This window comes from Alligator sinensis, unplaced genomic scaffold (genome assembly GCF_000455745.1).
Source record: "Alligator sinensis unplaced genomic scaffold, ASM45574v1 scaffold528_1, whole genome shotgun sequence".
Classification (NCBI taxonomy): Eukaryota; Metazoa; Chordata; order Crocodylia; family Alligatoridae; genus Alligator; species Alligator sinensis.
Window position 1 is genome coordinate 1,329,237 of NW_005841846.1, and position 21,888 is coordinate 1,351,124.

At 39.9% G+C, this 21,888-nt stretch overlaps 1 protein-coding gene and 1 non-coding gene across 2 annotated transcripts in view; both read right to left on the reverse strand.

Moving 5' to 3' along the window:
- Positions 1-6,906: 6,906 nt before the first annotated feature.
- ASAH1 (N-acylsphingosine amidohydrolase 1) overlaps positions 6,907-21,888 on the reverse strand; it is a 35,180-nt gene continuing 20,198 nt past the window's right edge. The window contains exons 7-14 of the mRNA XM_006015874.3: positions 21,261-21,306; positions 19,526-19,670; positions 15,264-15,318; positions 14,840-14,921; positions 13,485-13,616; positions 12,251-12,374; positions 11,540-11,596; positions 6,907-10,738 (exon numbers count right to left, since the gene is read on the reverse strand). Of these exons, the coding sequence (XP_006015936.1) occupies positions 10,649-10,738; positions 11,540-11,596; positions 12,251-12,374; positions 13,485-13,616; positions 14,840-14,921; positions 15,264-15,318; positions 19,526-19,670; positions 21,261-21,306 (731 nt within the window). The 3' untranslated portion in view covers positions 6,907-10,648. The remainder of the gene's footprint in view (positions 10,739-11,539; positions 11,597-12,250; positions 12,375-13,484; positions 13,617-14,839; positions 14,922-15,263; positions 15,319-19,525; positions 19,671-21,260; positions 21,307-21,888) is intronic.
- On the reverse strand, positions 17,475-17,632 carry LOC112550835. Its single transcript, XR_003094867.1, has one exon. It is a non-coding gene; the product is annotated as a U1 spliceosomal RNA (small nuclear RNA).

The following is a 21,888-nucleotide window of genomic DNA, read 5'->3' on the forward strand; positions in this document are numbered from 1 at the left end:
CAGCAGGACGAAGCCTGATGAAGGGTATTTATACCTGAAAGCTTGCAAAGAAGAATTTTCCCAACCATTTGATTTGGTCTAATAAAAAATATCAGATTTACCCAAAGAACCTTCTCTACCCAGCACAAAAGGCCGCTGTGTCTATGCAGAGTCCTACTGAAGTTATTGGGACTTCATATTGCATGGGAACATAGTTACATGGAGCATTTTGTAGGATCAAAGTGGAAAGATGATAACCCAAAGCCAGTCCCTGAGAAAAGCCTTGCTGGCTACCATGAGAATTCAGGGCTTGGAACACTTTGCAGGATCCAGCCTATGAGGAGAATTTGGAAATGTGGGGTGTTTAAACATGTGCTGCCATTTTTCAGCACGGGGACACTGATCCATGTGATGCTGGAACCTGCTGGAGTGTGGCAATTGCTATGTGCCAGCAGACTCGATTAATTACAGTGTGTAGGAGCAGCCTCTCTGCATGTGTATAGGTGCCCATGGGTTTGTCCTGCAAATCTGAAGTTGAGACTTGGGAGAGCCTAAAAAGAACTCATTTAGGCTGGGTAAGTGATCACTGCATAGATGTGATGCTCTGTCCTGGGGAAAGGCCTGTTGCTGCTTTTTCTCAACCCCGGACATGTGAATACACACAGTGAAAAAATGTAGTAGATTCCAGTAACTTCAGCACCTTAACATCAAATTTAAAAAATAAAATGGGGTGACAATATTTGTACAAGTAAACTCAGTGGATTTACTTCTTTACAGAAACTGGAATAGAAGAGACTCTATTGATAAACTGTTCCTAACAATGGACAGTAGGAATTTGGAGACAGCGATAACTGTACAGATCAAGTCTACCTTTGGGAATTCTTACAACTAATACTATCGACTGCTTTCTGCAGTCAATCTTATCCTTAATCAGTAGGCTTCAGTCTGTGAAGGGAGCTAGATCACAGGAAAGCATGTTAACAGCTTTCTGAAATATAGAAAGTAGTACTACCATCTGGTTTGTAACATTCTCATCTGCAATAGGAAAACACGCAAGTTTGAACAAGTCATATTTCATATAGTATTTTGAGGCAACAGTCATTGGTGCAGTTGCTAAAATGGTTGCTCAGTGGTTTAACGGCAATGAGGTTAATACAGAATTGTGTCTTAAATTGTTTTGTTGATCTATGGCTGTTTTAATTGATTCCCCCCCTCCCCCCCCAACTGTTACAGAGAACAAAAAGGAAGACTTGTAACCAGAGTAAAATAATGCGTGGTTTGAATTTGATTCCCAAATGCATCCAGTCACAACGCTGCCTCTGGGCTATTGTGGGATCTGGATTCATGCTAATAGGCTATTGTAATATTGTGTAATAAAACGCTCACTAAAAAACCAGGATTTACAGATAGGAATATGCAAATTAATTTGCTCTGGTTCAAACCAACTTGAACTTGGCTTTGAAGTTTACTTGGAATGCTAAGGAGTTTGCACTTACACTTAGGAAACGCTTGAGATAAGGAACAATGAGAAGGCAAAAGAAAGCTAGGCAATGAAAAACAGACTGGAAAATAGAGGTGGCACAGACAGACCAAAAAAACCAAACCCAAAACAAAAGACAGAGGGAGGCAGACTGTGAAGAATAGGTCCAGGCTTAAGTGAGAATGAATAAATGTATTGGGTTGCATTCTGGTCACTGCTCTGGTGGCACAAAGGAATCATAATGAATTGCCAAATTATGTTGCACATAACCAATGTAAGTGGCTCCAGGACTGTATTAACTTATGCTGGGGCTGCAGTGGCCATTGGTCTGACAGGAATCTTGGTGGCATAAGTATTGCTCAAGATTACTTTTACCCCAATCCTTTTAAGTCTACATTTCCCTTGAGCAGTCTATTCCACTGCCTCACAGTTCTAACAGTAAGGACATTTTTTCCTGAAATGTAACTTTAATCTATTTTGCTGCAATTTAAAGCCATTGCTTTCTATCCTGCCCTTTGCCTCTGCATCATCCTCACCATAGGTGGTGGCCCATTGTACTTTGCTCTGGCCAGCATTTTTTTGCTCCATCTCTCAGGAAACGCACAGAGAACACACTGCCTAAACATCTACAATAGGAATAGGTGCCTAGGAACTTTTGAGTATCTGGATTTAAGGCGGGTTTATGAGCATTAATGACTTTGTCTTTGCAAAACCTCTTTTACACATGGTGGACTGAGGACGACAGATGAAAAGCCATGATTGTCAAAAGTATCCATTGTCAGTTTTTTTTCAGAGCATTTGTTATTTTACATCTCTTTACACATTTGCAGCAGACCTCCTGCTGACATATAGTGAGGAAACTACTGAATTCGCGATTGTGTGATTTTCACGGAAACTGTGAATTTAGGTGGGATCTGTGAAAAATGGCGGGCTCAGTGATTTTGGTGGGTTCACTCCAACCCCCCCCCAAAATCGTTCCCAGCAAGCAGAGAAAAGGGTAGGATGCCCTGCAGTCTTGGAGCACCAGGGGAGGGGGACAGAGCGGAGGATGCAGGCAGTAGCTCATAGCCTTGATTGGGGAGGAAACTTCCTGCAGCTGTAGCCAAGTGCCTGGGGGAGTGCTGGGGTGCTGGTACCCCAGCAGCGCTAAGGGAAGAAGCCCAATGACATGGTTTGTTCTCGCAGTGACAGCCAAGCACTAGGGATACCAGGACTCTTTCTGCCAGGTCCTGGGCTACTGGGCTGGGGGAAGAGGGGAAAGAAGAGAGGCATAGGCCCAATCTAGCCCACGGGACCAGCCCTGCAACCCTTCCTTATAATTTCTTCCACTTTGAAATAAGATGTTTCTTTTAAATGACATCATCCTGGGGGCAGGGGTGGATTAAAATGATTTATCAACTCTAATTTTGCAAAGCAAACTAGACTGAGGGATATTTGGTCATGTGCAATTATAGTAATTTAGAATAGTTTCATTTTACTGCAGCAAATTGTGCTGCCCCTTACCTGCCTGTGTTAATAAGAATGTAGCATAAGTAGGATATGCTAATTATTCTGTAAATGTCATTTCACTTTAGAAAAAGGAGCTAATCCTGTTGTAATTACCATCTCCTCTTTTATAAAGTAGCCTCCCCCCAATGCTAAAGGCCTTTAGAAATCGCCAGCAATCAAAAGTGTGATTTCAGAAGAATTTACAGATTGATAAAGGTATGCAGGAAGTTTTTCTGGAAATGGGTAATGGAAAACTTGTTTCTCAAGCACAATGTGTTCTCTATTGGCAAATCAATGGAAGCTCTTTGGTAATGTTTCTGTGTGCCTTATGGAGGACACATTGGTACCTTAGCCTCTTCTGTAGTTTCTCTATCTGCTTTAGTTGAAGGTAAAACTACCTCAACTTCCTCCCCGGAACTGGAGTAACAAGCAAAGAAGTTGTAGTTACTTTGCAGACTAGTGATTCTTAACTAAGGTGTTGTGAGATCCCTTTAGTGCACAAACACTTACACCACACCTAACCGTTTTTCCAACTACGGATTTAGTTGGTCTGATAAAAGATAATATCACATTTACCCAGAGAACCTTGTCTGCCAACACCTACAAGATTCACAAGTAAAAGCCAGAGATTTCAAACTAGACTCCATACTGTCAAAACCATTCTGACCTGTTGTGGTTGGAGTTCTTTGCAACAGAAGAATTACTCTATTATATTTCCATAGTCAAGAAACAAGTGAAAGCTAAGAACTGGCATTTTCTGAGGAATGCCTTAAGGGTAAAAGGGTTGAGAACCAGCTCGTCAACCGCCCTCACTTTTTCCTGTTCCTCCCATAGCATACTGGCAACCTGCCTGAAGATGAGTCACTACACCTGTCCAAGTGTTGTTAAGAAGGTGGCTGCTGAGTTTCTGGCTCAAGTTCTTGGCTTGCTCCTTTTGTTCAGTTCTTTTGCTCTTCCACCACACCTCAGATAGCAGCGTTTCAGGTAGGAAAGGCACGTGCAACAGGCAGCATGATACCAGGGTGCTCAGATTTGTTGTTATTGGCAACTTGGCTTCCTCAAATTGCGGTCTGCTCTCCTCTGCATTTCTCAGTTCTCTGAACCTGGCCTCTCTTGTAACTGTTTTCCTGAAGTATTCATAATCACATTGGAGACCCCACTTCTAAGAAGCCTGAAAGCAGGTAATTGAATTCCAAAACATACTCACCCTAGCTTCTTTCCATTCATCCCAATACCTTTACCAAACCCTGCATAGAATCAGCCTCTCTTCCACCCCCTCCACCCCAACAGCCAATAGCACTTGGATCTTCAAAAGGAGACACGCTGCTCCCTTTTCCTTTTCAGAACCGAGTTAGTTGCCTTGGACTGGAGGTCTCTGAACTTCAGGTACATAACTTTCCTGCATTCTATTTTGGGTGAAAGCACTTCAATTCCAAATTATTGGGGGACTAAGTTGAAGTACATACTGGACGCGTCTACACATGACCCTAAGTCGCCTCAGCAAGCGCTACAATGACATAGCACTGGCAGGCACAAACCATGACACCGCAGCTACGTCACCATAGTGATGCACTCCCTCGGTATAGCGCTTCACTATGGCAATGTAGGGGCTAAAAAATAACCATACGCCACCAGCACAGTGCAGTACAGGCTGTTACTGTGCCATCATTTAATACTTCCAAAAGAAAGTACTAAATGGTGACATAGTAACAACGGCACAGTAGGGGCACATGTAGACATGTCCACTATCCATGTTGGCAGCTTTGTGAAAAACACCATTGTAGGAAAGAGTAACAAATAACCACAGTATGAAACTCTCTCAAGCATAGCTAAAAAGTGTCCTAAAGGCTAAGAAATTATATGACGGATGACTAAACAGAACAGAATTCCAGGACCCAGAGTACTTTGTAATCCAATAATATATTTGCTAGATGAACATAGCTTTCCAGGAACATTAATCCTGTCTTTTTGGCAATAATTTAATAGTTGAAGAGACAAGAATTTCCACTTTCTAGCAATAAGTGCTCTTCCTCCTGAGAGATGGAAAGAATAAAGAGAATCACAGGGCTGTAATGGACCTCTAAAGTCATCCAACACAACCCCCTTCAAGGATGCGGTACTGCTATTCCCAAATCGTCTTTACTCAATGCATAACCAGTGTGCCCTTGAAACTCCTCTAGTGAAGGGGATTCTACAATTTCCCCAAGCAGTTTATTCCACTGCCTCATAGTTATAACAGTAAGGAAGTCTTTTCTTGAGATGTCATTTAAATCTATTTTGCTGCAATTTAAAGCCATTGTTTTACACCCTGCCCTTTGCCTCTGCATCATCCTCAGCATATCTGGTGGTCCATTGCAACTCAGATCCTTTTCAGCAATATTGCTACTTGCCATTCATCTCTCATTCTGTATTTGTGTACTTGGTTATTCTTCCCTAGAGGTTTGCTTGCATTGAACTTTATTGGACTGTCTCCAGTTCAGCTCTCCGATCTAGCAAGATCCTTTTAAATGCTACTCCTAACTTCCAAAGTATTTGGAATCCTTTCCAGTTTTGTCACCTGCAACACTTGATCTCAAGGTTTTCTATAATGCCATCAAAATAATAAACATGTTAAATAACACTGGATCCAGGAAAGACCCTTATGGAACTCCACTTGAAAATTCCTTTCTGACATGGGTCCATTTATAATTATTATTTGCCTCTGGTTGAGCCAGTTATCCATCTACTTTATAATTATCTGGCCCACATTTCTCCAGTTTACCTATAATAATTTAATGTAGGACTTCATCAAAAGTTTTACTGAAGTCCAAATATACTATATCCACTGAATTCCCTTCATCCACTCAACCAAAGATTTTGCCAAAGAAGTCAAGTTTGTTTGGCATTTGTGCTTAATAATTCCTTGGGTCTTCCTTTCCCCTTTTTTTAAAGAGGGGTACTAGAATACCTTTTGCAGTCCTCTGAAACCTAACCCATTTCCCCACATACTAGTAAATATTTTGTCAAGAGATCTAGTATCCTTTCAGCCAGCTGGTTCCTTCAGCAGCCTGGGATGAATTTATAATTTTCTCCTGTGCTCACAAATAAATATATGGTTCCCATTTGCATTAAATAGAAGCAAGTAGGACAAGAAGAGGATCAATAATTTCCAGGTAGCAACTCACTCAGGGGAAAAAATTCTGAAAGTTGTTCATTGGGATTAAACAAAGATGGAGCTAGACTGTTCTCAGTGGTGGGAGATGACAAACCAAGGAACAATGGTCTCAACTTGCACCAAGGGAAGTTTAAGTTAGATATTAGGAATAATTTTCTCACTAGAAGGGTGGTAAAACACTGGTACAGGTTACCCAGAATTGGTGCAAGCTCCATCCTTGGAGGTTTTCAAAACCTGGCTAAACAAAGCTTTGGTTGGGGTGATCTAGTTGGGGATGGTCCTGCTTTGAACAGGGGGTTGAATAAGATGCAACTCCCTGAGGGTCCTTCCAACTGTAATTTTCTATGATTCTATGATCTGGCTTGAAAAACAAAATGATCTGAACTTCCATGCTTATGAGCATTTGGCCATGCAGTTGTAGTTCTGGTATGTCATTTGGACAAGGGTAGAAGAAAAGAATCCATCCCTTTTTTTTTTTTCTTCCTCCTCCCTTAGTCTCCCTTCAATATTATCTGAAGGTGCTCTTATTTTCAAGCCAACAATCTATTCAAAATAAATCCATTTAGAAATACAATCGCCCTCTTCCTTCTTCAGCATCTGCTACTGCCTCCATGCCTAATTTTACTTAAGCAGAGGGAAGGGACTTTGCTGGCTAAAAGTCCAGAAGAAAGAATTATTTTCATAGAATAAGATTTCTTTAAAAAAACATAATTCCAATATGTCTTGAAATAATTCTCTTAGTAAAAGGTCCTTCCTGAATTTACACATGAAAGTTAAAACACAAAGTAATACATCATTCAATCAATTGTTGCAGAGAAGCTTTATAGAAAACATGACAGCAAGCATAGTTTCCCTATAATTTTTTCAGTTTTATTTTCTTAGGTTGGAAATATCACAAATTCCGTGAGTATGCAGGTTCCAGCAGGTTTCGGTTATCTGAAGTTACAGAAACAAAAATGCAATTCAGTTAGAATCAGAGACATCATGCAACAAGACCGAGTTATTTTGCACAAGGAATGATCCACGTGTTTGTTACTTAAAGGAGACCAGAAGTGCCATTAAAATTTTAGACCACGTTCCAGGAAGCACTGTTCTATTTTATGCTACATAACCTTAAGCAATGAAATTCTTATATAATAATCCTGGATTAGGATGTGCGTTTAGTAGCTTACACTTTGGCTCTTTATGAGAAGTGGTGCAACATTTGTCTACCTTTGAATCTTTTGCCCATTATTCATTACTACATTCATATATACAAAGGTGTTATGTAATACAGACATATTTGGAAATAAGAACTTTTGTCTCTAGTATGCTCTTGATATGCTTATATCTTAGTAAAAAAAAATATTACTCCAATCTATCATTGTGGGGGAGGCGGAAATCAGATTAAAAGTTGGGTATGGGGTAATGTTGAACTATGTGAATTTGCAGGTAAGGATGTTTCTAGTTATTTGCTTGTTAATTTTATAATTAGGCGCACACAGAGACACTTAATTCAGTTGACTTGAACAAAAGGAATAAAAGTAGTACAATGCCACTATTACCATGTATTCAAGCAGGACATTTCACTATTTGGAGAAGGGACCAGGAGCTTGCATCCTATTCCATTACTCTGAGATTTATTGAGATCCCATCTCCCCTGAAAAAAACCTAGATTTCACTTTGCCCACCTGTATGCCAGTTTCCATTTACTTTTTTAGATGATTAAGGTTTTAATTAATTACTCAAGATCCTCAGGCAAAAAAAATAATTTTGTTTTGGAGCATTAGCAAGATGGAGTGTAACTCACGGAATAAGGGTGTGGACAGAAGGAACAACTGAAACATTTCAAACACTTCTGGAACATTTCAAAAGACCAGCTGTATAAATATGCCCTTTGAAACGTTTCAAAAGCAGCACCTCTTGAAATGGAACTACTATTCTGAAGCATTTCACTTGCATAGATTCCCTGTCCCTCTGCATCATCTGTTTTTCACAGACCCCACTATTTCTAGGGCCCCCCACTGCCAGCCATTCCAGCTCTCCTCCTCTTTACTCCACTGAGAAGAGTGGGCTTAGCAGATTTGGAACTGAAGTGCTAGAATCTCAGAGGTACTAGGGAGCCCCATCCACCCTCGTTCCCCACATGAGTCCTCTGCTTATTTCCATTCCAGCACTCTCCAATCCCTCATCCCCAGCAAGAGGTGAGGAGTAGAGCTGCATGTTGCTGCAACCTCTTCTAGCACCTCCTGGATGGAAGTCACAGATCTATATCTTTTTGAAATGCTTCCAAGCTCACTTCACTTGAAAATGTTTCAAAAGTTCTCTCTCCACACCCTAAGTCTACCATTAACAGATAGCCCACTTTAAAAAAAAAAAAAAAAAAAAAAAAAAAGCTTACTGTAACTCTTCCTTAAGGCATTATTATTTTAAACACTAATAAAAATTCCACATTAATTTATAATCAGTACTATGACAAGGTGGAAACTAAATTTGTCCCCACAGTATATTAGCATTAAAGATGTTTCCAGCATTAAGCTGGTTAATCAAATTTGTACTCAGCTATGTGTATTTTTTTTTTTAAAGGACAAGATCTTCCCTGCAGACTTTCCAGCTTGCTAGTTGGAACAAAAGTAGTTTTTTTGTTTAATTTCTAACTATTGGAGAGAGTCCTGAGCTTGCTGTTTTGGATGGTCATTATTCTGAATTTCTCTGAAGAAAAAAAAAAAAAAAGCATAATTACATTGGCATCAAGAATTGCTGACTTCATAACTGATGTAAAGGTTTGATACTAAAGCAGTTAAAAATTAGTTTTCATGTTACCATGTGTTATTTTAAATACCTTACAACAGATATTTTTGGTAAGCTTCAAAAGGCAATACAGTATCAAAGGCAGCAGATGATTTAGGTATGCTTTCCTATGAGAATGGTATACTAAAATAATTATGAATTTTATATCAATTTCATAGAGGCATTATAAATGCCATCATAAAGATAGGCAAAGAGAGATTTTAAAGCATAAATTAAAAACATAGAAGTTGTTAGTTTAAAATTGAAGAGAATACACTTGGTCCTTCATGTTAAGTGTACAGAGCTGGAGATAGAAAGCTAAATCTTAGAGGTGTAATCATTGGCAAACAAACAAAAGAAAAATCCAGAGACAAGAAATGGCTATTATCATACTCAGAAGAATCCTAGAAAGCAGGCAACCAGCTTTACGAAAATGGATGCTAGGGCACCTTATCTAAGCATCCCATCTTTCCCCTTATAGGTTGAATTTTGTCCCAAACTTTGCCTGCCTTCTTCCTTGTGTTAATGATTTTTTTTTTAATTAAAAAAAAATCCACTTACAGCAGAAACCATACTAATCTTCCTTCTACTCCCCAAAACACTACTAATTCTGTCCAACTTCACACACAGTTCAGCCTGATACTTACTGGGCACATCTACACATGATTTCATGCACAGTGGTTTTTGTACATTTAGTTTAGTACCTCTTATCACAGGTACTGAACTAAATGCACAGGAACTGGCGCTCCTGCCTAGTAGTGCTGGTGCATGCATTTTAGATGATGCTAATGGACAGTAGACTAATTCTACTGCATACTACCAAGGTTTTTGCCTGCCATGCTAGTGCATAGTAAAATTAGTCTACTGCACCTGTGGAATCTCGTGTAGATGCACCCACTAACAGGCATTTTATCTGCTAGGAACATAAATAAAAGAGTACCGCTATGTACTGTTCACAAAGGGTCCACTTTCACTTGTACTGTGATAAAGTACAAAAATTTTGTAGAAGTTGGTATTTTATGCACAAATGAGTAGCATACAATCATTTTAAGGCAAAAAAGAGATGGTTTTCAAAGACAGTTTCCAGATAATGACTTAATGTGATTCATATCCATTTATGCTATAAAATGCATTAAACCCTGCATTTTAAGAAAAAAAAAAGTCAAACAACATGGAAAAGAATCTCCAAAATGCTAACAGCCGCTTCTGACTTGGATCTACGCCAAGCTGCTTCCTAATTGTAAAATTAGCTACTTTATGAATAAGACATTTTATACTAAGACATTTTAAAAATGACTTTAATACTGGACTCATAAAATTAATTTTAAGACCTATGTATGTATCCTTTTCAAAATAAAAACATTAAAAAAATTAATTTAATCAAAAAATGTCTAGTACTAAGAGGGTACTGTTCCTATTCTATTTTTTTTATTAAAAGAATTCTTGGTCTAAAACTAAAAAGAGTCAAATTTTGAAGTACCAGAAGATTAGTAGAGACCCAGAGGCAACTATTGTATTTAATCTGCAGAAAAAGAAACTTGGAAATGGAAACAAAAGCAGGTTAGTATAGGCTTGTTGTCTGAACCATCAGTTAAGCAGTGGACAAGACCCATCCTGCATTGGATCTCAATCCTTAAGACTTCATGGCCATTTCTATATAGTTATCAAGCTTCTGACAACGTCGCAGGTTGGGGAGCCTCTCCAGAAACAGTGAGATCACTTTTCTTGGCAAGCCTCCAGTTCAACAGGCAGAGCTCAACTCCTAGGCAAGGACAGGATCACCATGGAGAACAGGGTTCCGGACATTCCCGCAGATAAGTTTCTGTATGGCCACCATCAACTGCCATCAGTGTTGTGCACACTGTCAACTAGCAAAAAGAAAGAAGCTAATTGTGAGTCACAATTCAGTTGTTTCAGATAGTAGGCAAAGAACTGAGGAAGAGATCTTGCTGGTTACTTTACACTTTATCTTCTAATAGTGATAGCGGAGTTTGTTACTGGATTAGTTTTAATATAACATTACTTACTACATGCATGTGGCAAGGATAAGAGCAAGAATAAGTGAGTGCAAATGCCTTGAATAATGTATTGTTTTTATTAAATAAAAACACATTCTAACCCTTAAATTAGTTAACTGAATTTAATCCTAAATTGCATGAGGAAATTTTACAAATATATTTTTAATTAAGGGACTTTTGGCACACTGCTCCTTAAAAAAACCAACACACAAAACAAAACCAACAAACTCTAATAGTAGGACCAAGGGAATTAAGTAGTTATTCATCAAATGGACACTAGTTTGCAGGGGGTTTCCAACTTTACTATCATTTGTAATGGGGAGATATTCAAGAGGGATGATGATAAGGATTAAATTGGCTACAACATCCTTATGCTTTCAAGGCCCCTTTGCATTCTCAGATAGTTTGGTATATCTAGACTTGATGGTTACATTCTTTGTTTTCATACCTAATGGATAAGACTTTTTTAAATAAAGATATTGGTTTCAAGCTTTTACTAGATATATGAAGAGATCACGAAAGAGCAAAATACAGCATTGGCATAACCTGGTTTATGACTGAATTTGGTCAGGGTTGGAGAGTGAGCACCATTTAAAAAAAAATATAAAGCAACATGCCCAACATTGCAAGAAGTGCAAAACAATGCAATACCTTATTAAGGACAGGCTTTGTGGAGAGAACATCATAAATGGTTGATAGGGAAAGGTTCTGAAAGAGGAAAGCAGATTTATTGTAAGTTGTCATGGTATAGATATGCACAAGTTATGCAGCAAGCTAATGCTGAGAATAGCCATTTCTTATCTTTGACTACTTAACTAACAAGATTAAAGCAGCAACACAGAATATGTAATCCCCAATGCATCTTCAGGATAGAAGGTGTTTGGATGAAAGACTGGCAGGCTACATTTTGCTAGGGAGTGGGACACTTCAGTTTCACAGTGTTTGGTGCTTAGTAAGACAGGTGCTATTTTAATGGCGATTATGAAATTCCTAGATACAGTTTAGGAAATATTTGATCCTTTGAAGATGGAGATGATAAAATATCTTTTCACTTATACTGCATAAGAAACTATACTTGCATTTAAAAAGCAAAGCAGTGACAGTCTCTGGCTAGAACAAGGAAGAACCCTACCACTGAGCCTAAAACACTGAGAGCCAGAGAGCAACAAAGCTCCAGGCTGCCAAAGGGACTTTCTGTTATACAAACATGTTGACAAACTGCATCACAAAGCCTTGTCTGTTACTGTAGCTGTACCAAGACAAATGCCTTGAATGGATCTGGCTACTGTAGACCATCACCATAAAGGGCTTAAGATCAGCTAATTTCAGCACTTTATAAATAAAGGTACTTAAAAATGTTACCTCTTGCTTTGTCTGGTTCAGGCACTTCTTTGCAGGATCTCTACGATTATCCAAGAAAAGTGGAGGCTTCCAGCGATCGTAGTTTGTTTCTACCAAGAACCATGTACCTTGCTTGATGTCCAAGCTCAAAAAAAAGATACAAATTTTTTTTCCCCCCCATTTTCTTCCAAGAGTTTTAAAGCAAGGGTGTCAAAACATACAGCCTGAAGGCCACATGTAGCCCACAGAGCCACTATCTGGCATGCTGGGCTACTGCAAGCTGGACACACACTGCAGAATTCAGGGCCCTTGGGCCCCAATGAACATGGCAGCTGGCAGCAGGAGGGCAAGCAAGGTCTGATATAGCCCTGGTTTCCCTCTGGTTGCTTTGCCCACTACCACCACCATAGCGCCATACTGGAACTACTGCTGCCAAATACCTGATGCTGGAGCTCAAGTTGCTGCTGTGGTGCGGGGTATATGGCAGCAGCTTCAACTCCAGCACAGGGTACGTGGCAGGAGCTGGTGCTGTGCCGCATGCCCCTTGCCAGAGTAACAGCTGCCTCTGCTGCTACTATTTGCCCCAGACTGGAGCTAGAGCTGTTGCTGCTGCACGCCTCAAACTGGATTCAGCCTCCAAGAAGCCCTGTGGTCTGGATTTGGTCTAGGACACAAATGTGATCACAAATTTGACTCCCTTGCTCTATAGTATGAAGGATTTATTTTAATGATACTAGGAGCATGTTCCTTCATATAAGGACACCCTTATATTTAAGATACACCCAAACTTCCTGACTTCCCATTAAGGAAAAGGTCCTCCCCAAATTAAGAGATTTACAATGATACAGATTTTTTGAGGGGTGGTATAATAATTGCATAGAACGTATCCACTTCAAATTTAAGACACAGGCAATTTTTAGAAAATATATCTTTTAAAACGTCTTAATAAGAGGAATAAGGTAATCAAAGAATTTGAAGTTTACAAGTAGATAAGCAGCCAGGTTAATACACAAAGATTTAAAACCTTTGCTAATTAAATATTTTTAGGCTGCACTAAACAAAATAAAATCAAAGCAATTATACTTGAATACAGTAAGTACTGCAACTAAAAATATTTAGGAATTTCATTGTGTACTAGAATCAGCTTGTTTTTTATTGGGGGGTGGGGAAGGCACAGACCGATCCATAACAGGATCCGTCTTGTTCTTAAGTGCTAGGGGAAAGAATCTTTTGAGACTTTGTCAAGTATACTTACTCCCATATATCCAGAGAAGCTGCTCTGGAACGAGTGATCACACAGCCTTGCCCAGATTTGTTTCCTCCCAGAATGAAGTAGGCTGGAGCCAGTAACCTCGTTTTAGCCAGTTTCTCCTTTGCTTCTTCATAACTATACCACCAATAACAAAGGGCTGAATTAGCTTATCCAAGTTCTCTACCTACCCAGATACCCAAGGAAGTATTTTCCATAGCACCACATATACACAGTCTTACTGGATCAGGTGAAATTTAGTGGAATTGTACGACCAAAACAAAACACCCCTAAAAACCAGGCCATGCATGCTAAAGGAATACGTCTCAGTAAAAATTTGCCAGAGGCAAGCAATGATCAAATTTTAAACATGAACTAAGAGTCATCTGCTGTCTGCTAAACATTCTTTTTACCTATTGCCAAGATGGAGATAGAAAGTTTTATGACACATGGTAATACAGCTGTAGTCTCTCTAGTGTTTTATTGTAGCAAAGCATTATTTCCACTGGCATCCCAACATTGTATGGTATATATATATATATTTTTACTGTTAATTGAAGTATTTTAGTAGGATAAACTGCTACATGTTTAGAAGTCGTTAATTTAGTCTCCATTGAAGAATGGCTCTGCTAAAACGAAAAACGTACCAAACAGGAAGGAAGTGATATAGTTTGCTACACACTGTTAGGAACCTACTTATTTAGTGGTTTTGTGGATTTTGCAGAATTCGCAAAATCTGGGATTGTCTGCAAAATCAACAACAAAAAAATTAATAAAAAAAATAAAATGATGGCTCCCCAGTGGGAGCCAGCAGTCCTTGGTGCTGGCTGGCAGGATGGCATGAACGACAGCAGACAACAGGCTGCTGCCCCGATCCCTCCTCCCGCTGCTGGGGCCTCTCTGCCAATCAGTGCCAAGGGGTGGGGCCACACAAAAGAGCAGCCAGTCATCAAAATGGTGGCTGCCCTCTTGTCCCTCCTCCTCCCACCCTGGGGCCAATCAGCAAAAAGGGGCAGGGCCACACGAAGGGGACCCAGCCATCAAGATGGCAGCCACCCCCATGTCCCTCCTCCCTCCTAGGGTCCCTCCGCCAAACAGTGGCAAGGGGTGGGGCTGCCGCAAAATGCCTGTGAAATTGGCTCCGAGTGCCACGAAAAGCCCTCTGTTTCTCCACGATTTATGTAGGTCCCTACATATTGTTTGGCATGTGGAAGAATGTCAAAATAAGCAGATTTAGTGTTTACATTTCTCTGAGGACTCTTTTACAAATGTTAACTAGACGAGGATTTTGAATGTTAGTAGCGGCAGCACTACCATAAGTCATATGAAAACAGGCAAAATATCAAGAAAAAAATTGTTACCTTGTACTATTTTCTAGAACAGTCCTAGTGAGGAAGCCCATCCACATACCATCTCTCTTACCAAGAATCCATTCAAGGATTCCTGCAAAAAATAAAATAAAATAATTAGTTATAACAAAGGTGCAAGGATTTTTGTGATATCTTTTACTGGACCAACTGCATGGTTGGGACACATTTAGACAAGCTTTTTAACAGCTTATCTTCATAACCACACACAGTCTTTAGCTTCTCAGTGGTCAGACCATCTTACTTTTTGAGTTTTTTTACACACTGGACATAATCCAGAGCCTAAGCTTCCCTGTATTTCCTTTCTTTTATAGCCGTCATCTACCAACTCTTTATGCATGTATATTTTTCATAAATTAACAGCTGCCCCTAAAGTTTGAACAGGTTGCATATTCTAGAAACAGGTCTAGTTACTCACCAAGGTAGCCCCCATCAATACTGAAACGCTCATTCATTGTAAGAGTGAAAGCTCCCTGAGAAATAAAGAAAACAAGTTAATCCTCATGATAAAATAAAGAAAAAGCCAATCATCACATCAGTAAAAAGTTACATTAACAATGAATTTTCTAGGGAACATGCACCTAATCCTGTAAACTTGTTAATCATACATACTTTCCAGTGAACGTACCTTGGGTCAGATTCGTCCTATTGGGCACCTAATCAAATTAGATGCAGAAGCACAATTCTATTCCACCCTGTTGAAACACCTGAAACATCCATGAATGCATCTGCCTCTGTAACACAAGGTCATCTTACCCACAAGACTGAGTCATAAAAAGCTGCAAGGAGGAGGGGGAACTCATCTGCCTTTTGCATTAACTGTTTTCTCAGGGATTTGAGAATGTGAAATGCCATCTGGCCCCTTGGAACTTCTTACTTTGCTGTGGGTCTGATCTTGCAGTCTTACTCAGAGAACCCCATTAATGAATAGCTGGGTAAGCCAGAAGAACAAATAGAAGATCTATCATGGGGTTTGCAACTTACTGAAGCAGCCTGGCAAAACTGTGCTACTATAATTCAATGTAGGGCATTTTTTCTTCACACCAATAGATGAACATCAAAAAGTATTCAGGTTTAGTACTGTACCTACCACCTTTTTAGGAGTAGATTTATTGCCCAGCCTGGCACTAGACCTCATAAATGTTCCAGGTCTGAAGCCTAGTTTGCTTGGACTGATTTAGGTTAACTCTCAATGGGTGCATCTACACGTGTGTTTTACTCAGGAGTTGAATAATTAGCTCTGCAGTGAAGTGCCACCATCTATATGTGAGCTGGTATTATGGCACAGTAGACTGATTAACTCTGCTATAAAATAGTACTGTTGGGGACAGTACTATCTTACAGCAGAGTCATTAAGCGTGATCAAGTGCATGTGCAGACAGTGACAGCCGAGCGCAAATTGTGCTGGTCAGCCCAGCTAGCCGGGGGTCAGCCCCCCAGCTCCTGCCAGCCCCTCTGCCGCCTGATACTGCCACCAGGAATCCAAGGCTGACCCTCCCTCCACCCTCCCCCACCTCCTGCCAGCCTGGGGCTTCTATGCCCTGGCTCACATTGCTGCAAGCCCAGACGCACGTGTAAATGCTGTGCCCAGGAGCAGTTGATTCCAGCTCAAACTGCTCCAGAGAGTTTATTGCTGCACATTAACAGCACATGTAGATGCACCCACTATGTCAGGGGTGGGCAGTTATTTTTGGCAGAGGGCCGCTTACTGAGTTTTGGCAAGCCATCGAGGGCCGCATGACAGGCAGCCGGGGTAGATAAATATTAATTTTCTAAATTTTTTAGGGGCCCCGCAGGCTGGATAGAATGGCCTGGCGGGCAGCATCTGGCCCCTGGGCCACATTTTGCCCACCCCTGCACTATGTGCATCCACTGTAGTATTAAAATTACACCTTTAGCCTCTTCCCTACTCCTCCCATCCCACCCCCTCCTGCATGCTCAGATTCTCCAGCAGCTCTGTAATGGAATTTACAAGTAAAGCTTACATTCTTTCCAAACTGTAGACTTGTGAATTTGTGTCTTAAGCAAAAAGGAAAAGGAAATTTGAGAAGTGCAGGAACTTAGGTCGGAGTTGCTTCTGTATTTCCAATGTGCTGTGGTAAATGTAGGGCAAGGTGGTGGAGAGGGAAGTCAGCACTTTGAGAATCTTGGTACCATATTTATTCATACAGAAGACAACCCTGATTATAAGATTACCCCCAATAATTAGATTCTATATATGGAAAATTTATACATTTGTTACAATTTTTGAGGTAAAGAATCTAATTACTGGAGGTTTCTCTTGAATTTGTCCCCCTCCCACTGGTACATCAAGCAAAATAAATTGGGGTGGGGGGGTAGGTAGCCCCTTTGTTTTCTGTTTCCCCCCAACTTTTTCCTTTAGCAGCACCTTCCCCCTCTCTTTACTGTCAGACCCTGCTCTCTCTGAGTACACGGAAGTGAGAAGAAATTTGCAAACAATAACGTTGGAATTAAACATGGCTGTAGCCACGTAAGCTCCCTCTCAGACTCAGTCTGAGGCTTCAGATACTCCCCAAATCCATGGCAGGCATCCTACATACAAGCCGCAAGCCTGGAAGGTTTGGGGCTCACACACCCTCTGGTCTCACTTTCTTCTAGCCAAAAAGTTGGGGAACAAGCCAGAAGGAAAGCAGTCCCCCCCTTACCACAAAATTGTCCAGTCAAGTTTCCCACTTTGGGAAAACTTGCAGGGATCAGCCTGCTTGGAGAGCAATGGACAGGCCTCACCCTGGGAGAACTACTTTGTCCAGACTGCAAGAGAGGCCTCAACCTGGGAGAACCACCTTCTATCTCGTTAATCATGGTATCTCCAGGACAAACTTTTTTTAAAGGAAAATGTTTTGTGTTCCAAGTCAAATCAGCCAAGTCGATTCCAAATCTGAGAGTCATTCAAGAACCATATGTGGCCCTACTACCACAAAACATCCTCCACCCCTGCCTGGGCCTTCAGATGCTTCCAAATCCTTTGGCAGTCATCCTACGTGCAGGCCCAACCCCAGCAGCTTGGGGTTCAGATGCCCTGACCTTTCCTTGCCCTCAGCCAAATAGCCACAGGAACAAGCTAGGGAAGGATCTCCCATTTCCATAAAATGGATGTAAAGGCAAGATCTTCCCACTGGAAATGAAAGTGGGAGGTTAATTATACATTACCTCTGCTTGGGTACTACCCCTTGCCAGAAAAACTACCCCTTGCCTGAGTGACTAGGAAAACTCCCTTAGTGATTATGGTGCATCTTCCCTGCCGGCTATGCATGATATTAGTCCAAAGCCAAAGGTTCATAATTTACCACACAGTACATTGGGCAGGGCCCCACATGAGTCAACAGCATTTTAAGCCATGGGGACCCCACAGCTCAGCACTGCTCAGTATGTGTGTGTACTCCAGATTCCCCCCCCACAAAGGGTTCAGGTACTAATTAGGCCCCCAACTCATGACTGGAACTGGGTGTTCTTGTCATAAGTCCTGGGATCCTCCAAAAATTTATATGCAAATAAGGTGCAGGGCAACCTGGTCTGGCTCCACCTCAAGGAGGGCGGGGTCACATTAATCATGCGCTCCAGGCCAAGAGAAGGGGTGACAGGCAGCATTCACTCTAAGCTGTGCAGGCTTGGCTGTGGGAGTGAAGAGGAAATCAAAATGTATGCAATGTAGTGGCCCACCATGACTCTAAAAAAAGAACTGGTAGTGAAAGGGACTGCAGTTAATGGGTACTACCATGTGTCTTATTCAGATGGGCTTCATTAACCTATCCTTGTGGTAGGTTCCCATCAGCATTTTTGCCTCATGTGGGCCATGTGTTTTATAGTCATGCTCAGCATGGGCTGCATTTAAGCAGCTCCATAGTTGGTTTCCTTTACTGAGCACATGCTATTTTTAGCAGCAGTTTAATGACAGACACTATATTTAGTGAGGTTTCCTTAGATGTTGTTATGAGGGGCTCCCCCACCCCAATGTCAACTGGGGAAAAAAAAATCTTATCTTGTATTCAAGTAAATACAGTACATTTTATAATGTTGGCATTTAGGATGTAGTTAAACGACAGGTCTCAGCTGCTTATAAAAACAAGACAAGTCCACTTAAAATACAAGCCTCTATTTTTCAGGAGGAGAGATCAATACTTGAACACTTAAAAGTGTTCATATTCAAACCACTTCTCCTTATGGGAGGAACATGGATCTCATTTTCTGCTTGCCTGAATTAATAGGGAAAATGTATATGTAAAAATACAAATTAAAAAAAGAAAAGTCAGCAGCCACTCCTGTCAATTTTATTGCTTAGCCATGGTTTTCTTTTAAAAGATTTCTGTCTTTGATAATGTAGTATTACAAGTTTGAGGTGAAGTTTCTTTAGCTGTAAAATTTAGCTCCCAAATTTTCATATTTTATTTGGGCAACTGTGTAGTAGCACTGCCAGTAGGAGTCCTTTTTCTTTTGTTTTGTGAATGCATACAGTCCCACTGCATCTGGGGAGATTAATGGTGGCAGTTACAGAAGTTATGCACAATTTTAGTTATAAAAAGACACTTGATGGCAGTCTCTGAAGCAGTCTGTTTTTATATAAATATTTAAGTGGTCCTTAGAAGAAAGGCAACTTGTGTTATAAAAAGCACATTCCTGGCCAAAAATTGTATTTTAGTATTGCAAGTAAGGAATACTTACTGGTCTGACTCCAGATAACATGCCTATGTACCCTGCAAAATTTGCCGACCTAAATAGTGTTTTGTTGTTTCTTTGGAATTCGAGAGCTACCACTAAAGGCTTCAGTTGCTGAGTTACAGTCCAGGAACTATTTTTTATATCCCACCTAGAAGAGAGCACAAAAATCTATTTGTTTGTTTGTTTTTTAAACTACAGCTACCTGGCTTATTGCTGAAACTACAAGATACAAACTTCATGACAGTGATCTGTATCCTTGTAACAAATGCTCTTAATTCTATGCTCGGAAGTGGCAAAAAGACAAAAACAAAACAAACCATGGAATTAAGATTATTTAAAGCACAGATGATTAAGCTTAATGGAGAAACACATTTATTAAATTGTATGTGGTTCATTAAAAACGAATACTTCTCCTGTTATCCATTGTTAAACAACTTTTTACACAAATCACCTCACCCAGTCTAATACTCCTTGTAATTCCAGGAGCTACTGAAGTTTCAGAAGCATCCATAAACTGTATACCTCTTGGACAAAGAGCAGTCAAATTCCCTCTTTCGGGCCAAGATTAAGTTGCAGGCAGTGCTCCGCCAGCTCATTCAAGATACCATATACATTTGTATAGCGCTGAACAAGAGAACCCAAAGAGCCACAACATGGTCTACAAAGTTCTTTGGAGGAAGCTATTTTATTAGTCTGGGTAAGTTAAAGATGGTGCTGAGAAGTGTCAATTAAATGCATTAGAAATAACAAAGAAATAACAAAGAAATTCTAGTAATAATGTCAATACATTTACTACAGTTAATTTGGGGAAAATGTCCATAAGAAAGGTTAAGAGGCAGTTCAAGCAACTGAGTAAATCAGATATTCAATGGACAGACACACTAAATATTAAACTGTAAATGCCTACATAGAACTTAGATACTGAAACAAAAGAGAGGGAGATCTAGAGTGAAATGTCACTGACAAAAATATACTTATAATTTCAAAGATGTAAATGAATGGAATACCAGCATCCCTGATACGAGACTGCTGGGAAGAAAATCAGCACTAAACAATGGAATTCATAGACTATTCAAAGAAATTTCAAATACAGAGAAACTGAGATAGAACCTGTATGGATACAAATACCGGATCTTAGCTGGATAGTTAGCTGGATTCTGCTTGCCCAATGTCTGTAGATTGGGGCTTTTTTAGAGCTTCGATCTAATAGCTGATTGAATCAGTTTTAGACGAAAGCTCCAAAAAGCTCCTCTGAAGCACCTGAGATAGAGACACTGTGAAGTCAGGTCAAAGTAATATACTGCTTTTTCCAGTAAGGCATTTCTTTTTTAAGCATCTGCGAGCAGCTTATGTGTCTCAGTTATTAGGGCCATATATAACACTATATGAGTTAAGCTATTTAATAAAAAGAAACTGCCAACAACTTGAAAGTATAGGAACAGCCAGTTAAAAACACAAAACAAAAAAATCATGTTAGAATGCACCACTGACTCTGCTTGCGAAAATAATTATAAAACTCATACTTATTTCATATATAATTTATGGGTCATTGTTTATACAGTTAACTATTTGCATTGTTCTTATATCAGATAGTGAATATGGATTCAAATTTCATTTCTAATCAATTACTTATATGACAACAGCAAACAGAACAGCATTTAAGCCATTTTTAGGCCCCTATTTTAATGCATCCTATTTTGTTTGTAAACAGGATAGACTCACATGCCAATACACTTACCCAAGAAATAGTCCAAAATCTAAATTTCTAGCATGATACAGCTTTCCTGGATTAAGGAAAAAAAACAAAGATGGAGATAATTAGGGCTCTGAGTAAATCAGGAAAGCTGAACAGGGATTTAATGCAAACCTATGGGCATGTTGCATGCAAACGTGGATGCCAAGAGAAACCATTCTGGTTTGGACCTAATAAAATAAGCCTGCCAGGATAATATTTGAAATGGACATTTCAAGTTGCTCTTTTTCATATTTTAATATTTTCTAACTTCAAAAGATTTCTCATCCCTGAAAAATGATAGCACAAGGGTTGTCAACTTAACAATAAGATCTCAATTAGCAAACAAACAAACAAAAAGATTCCACATACCCTGTGAAGGACAATTTCCTAGTAAGTTACTAGGAAGATAGGCATATGTCCTGGGGACACACTTGTTCTTAACATTTAAGCAGTCCCACACACCCTCCTAAAATGGCACTGTTATAACAACAACCTGACTGACTGCTGAGTGAATTAAAAATGCTATAATTTCTTGGATACTTAAAACTGGTTTCAACTGTTCCACTATATTTGACTTAGGCAGTTATCATAGGATTAAGTGTGTGTGTGTGTGTGTATATATATATATATA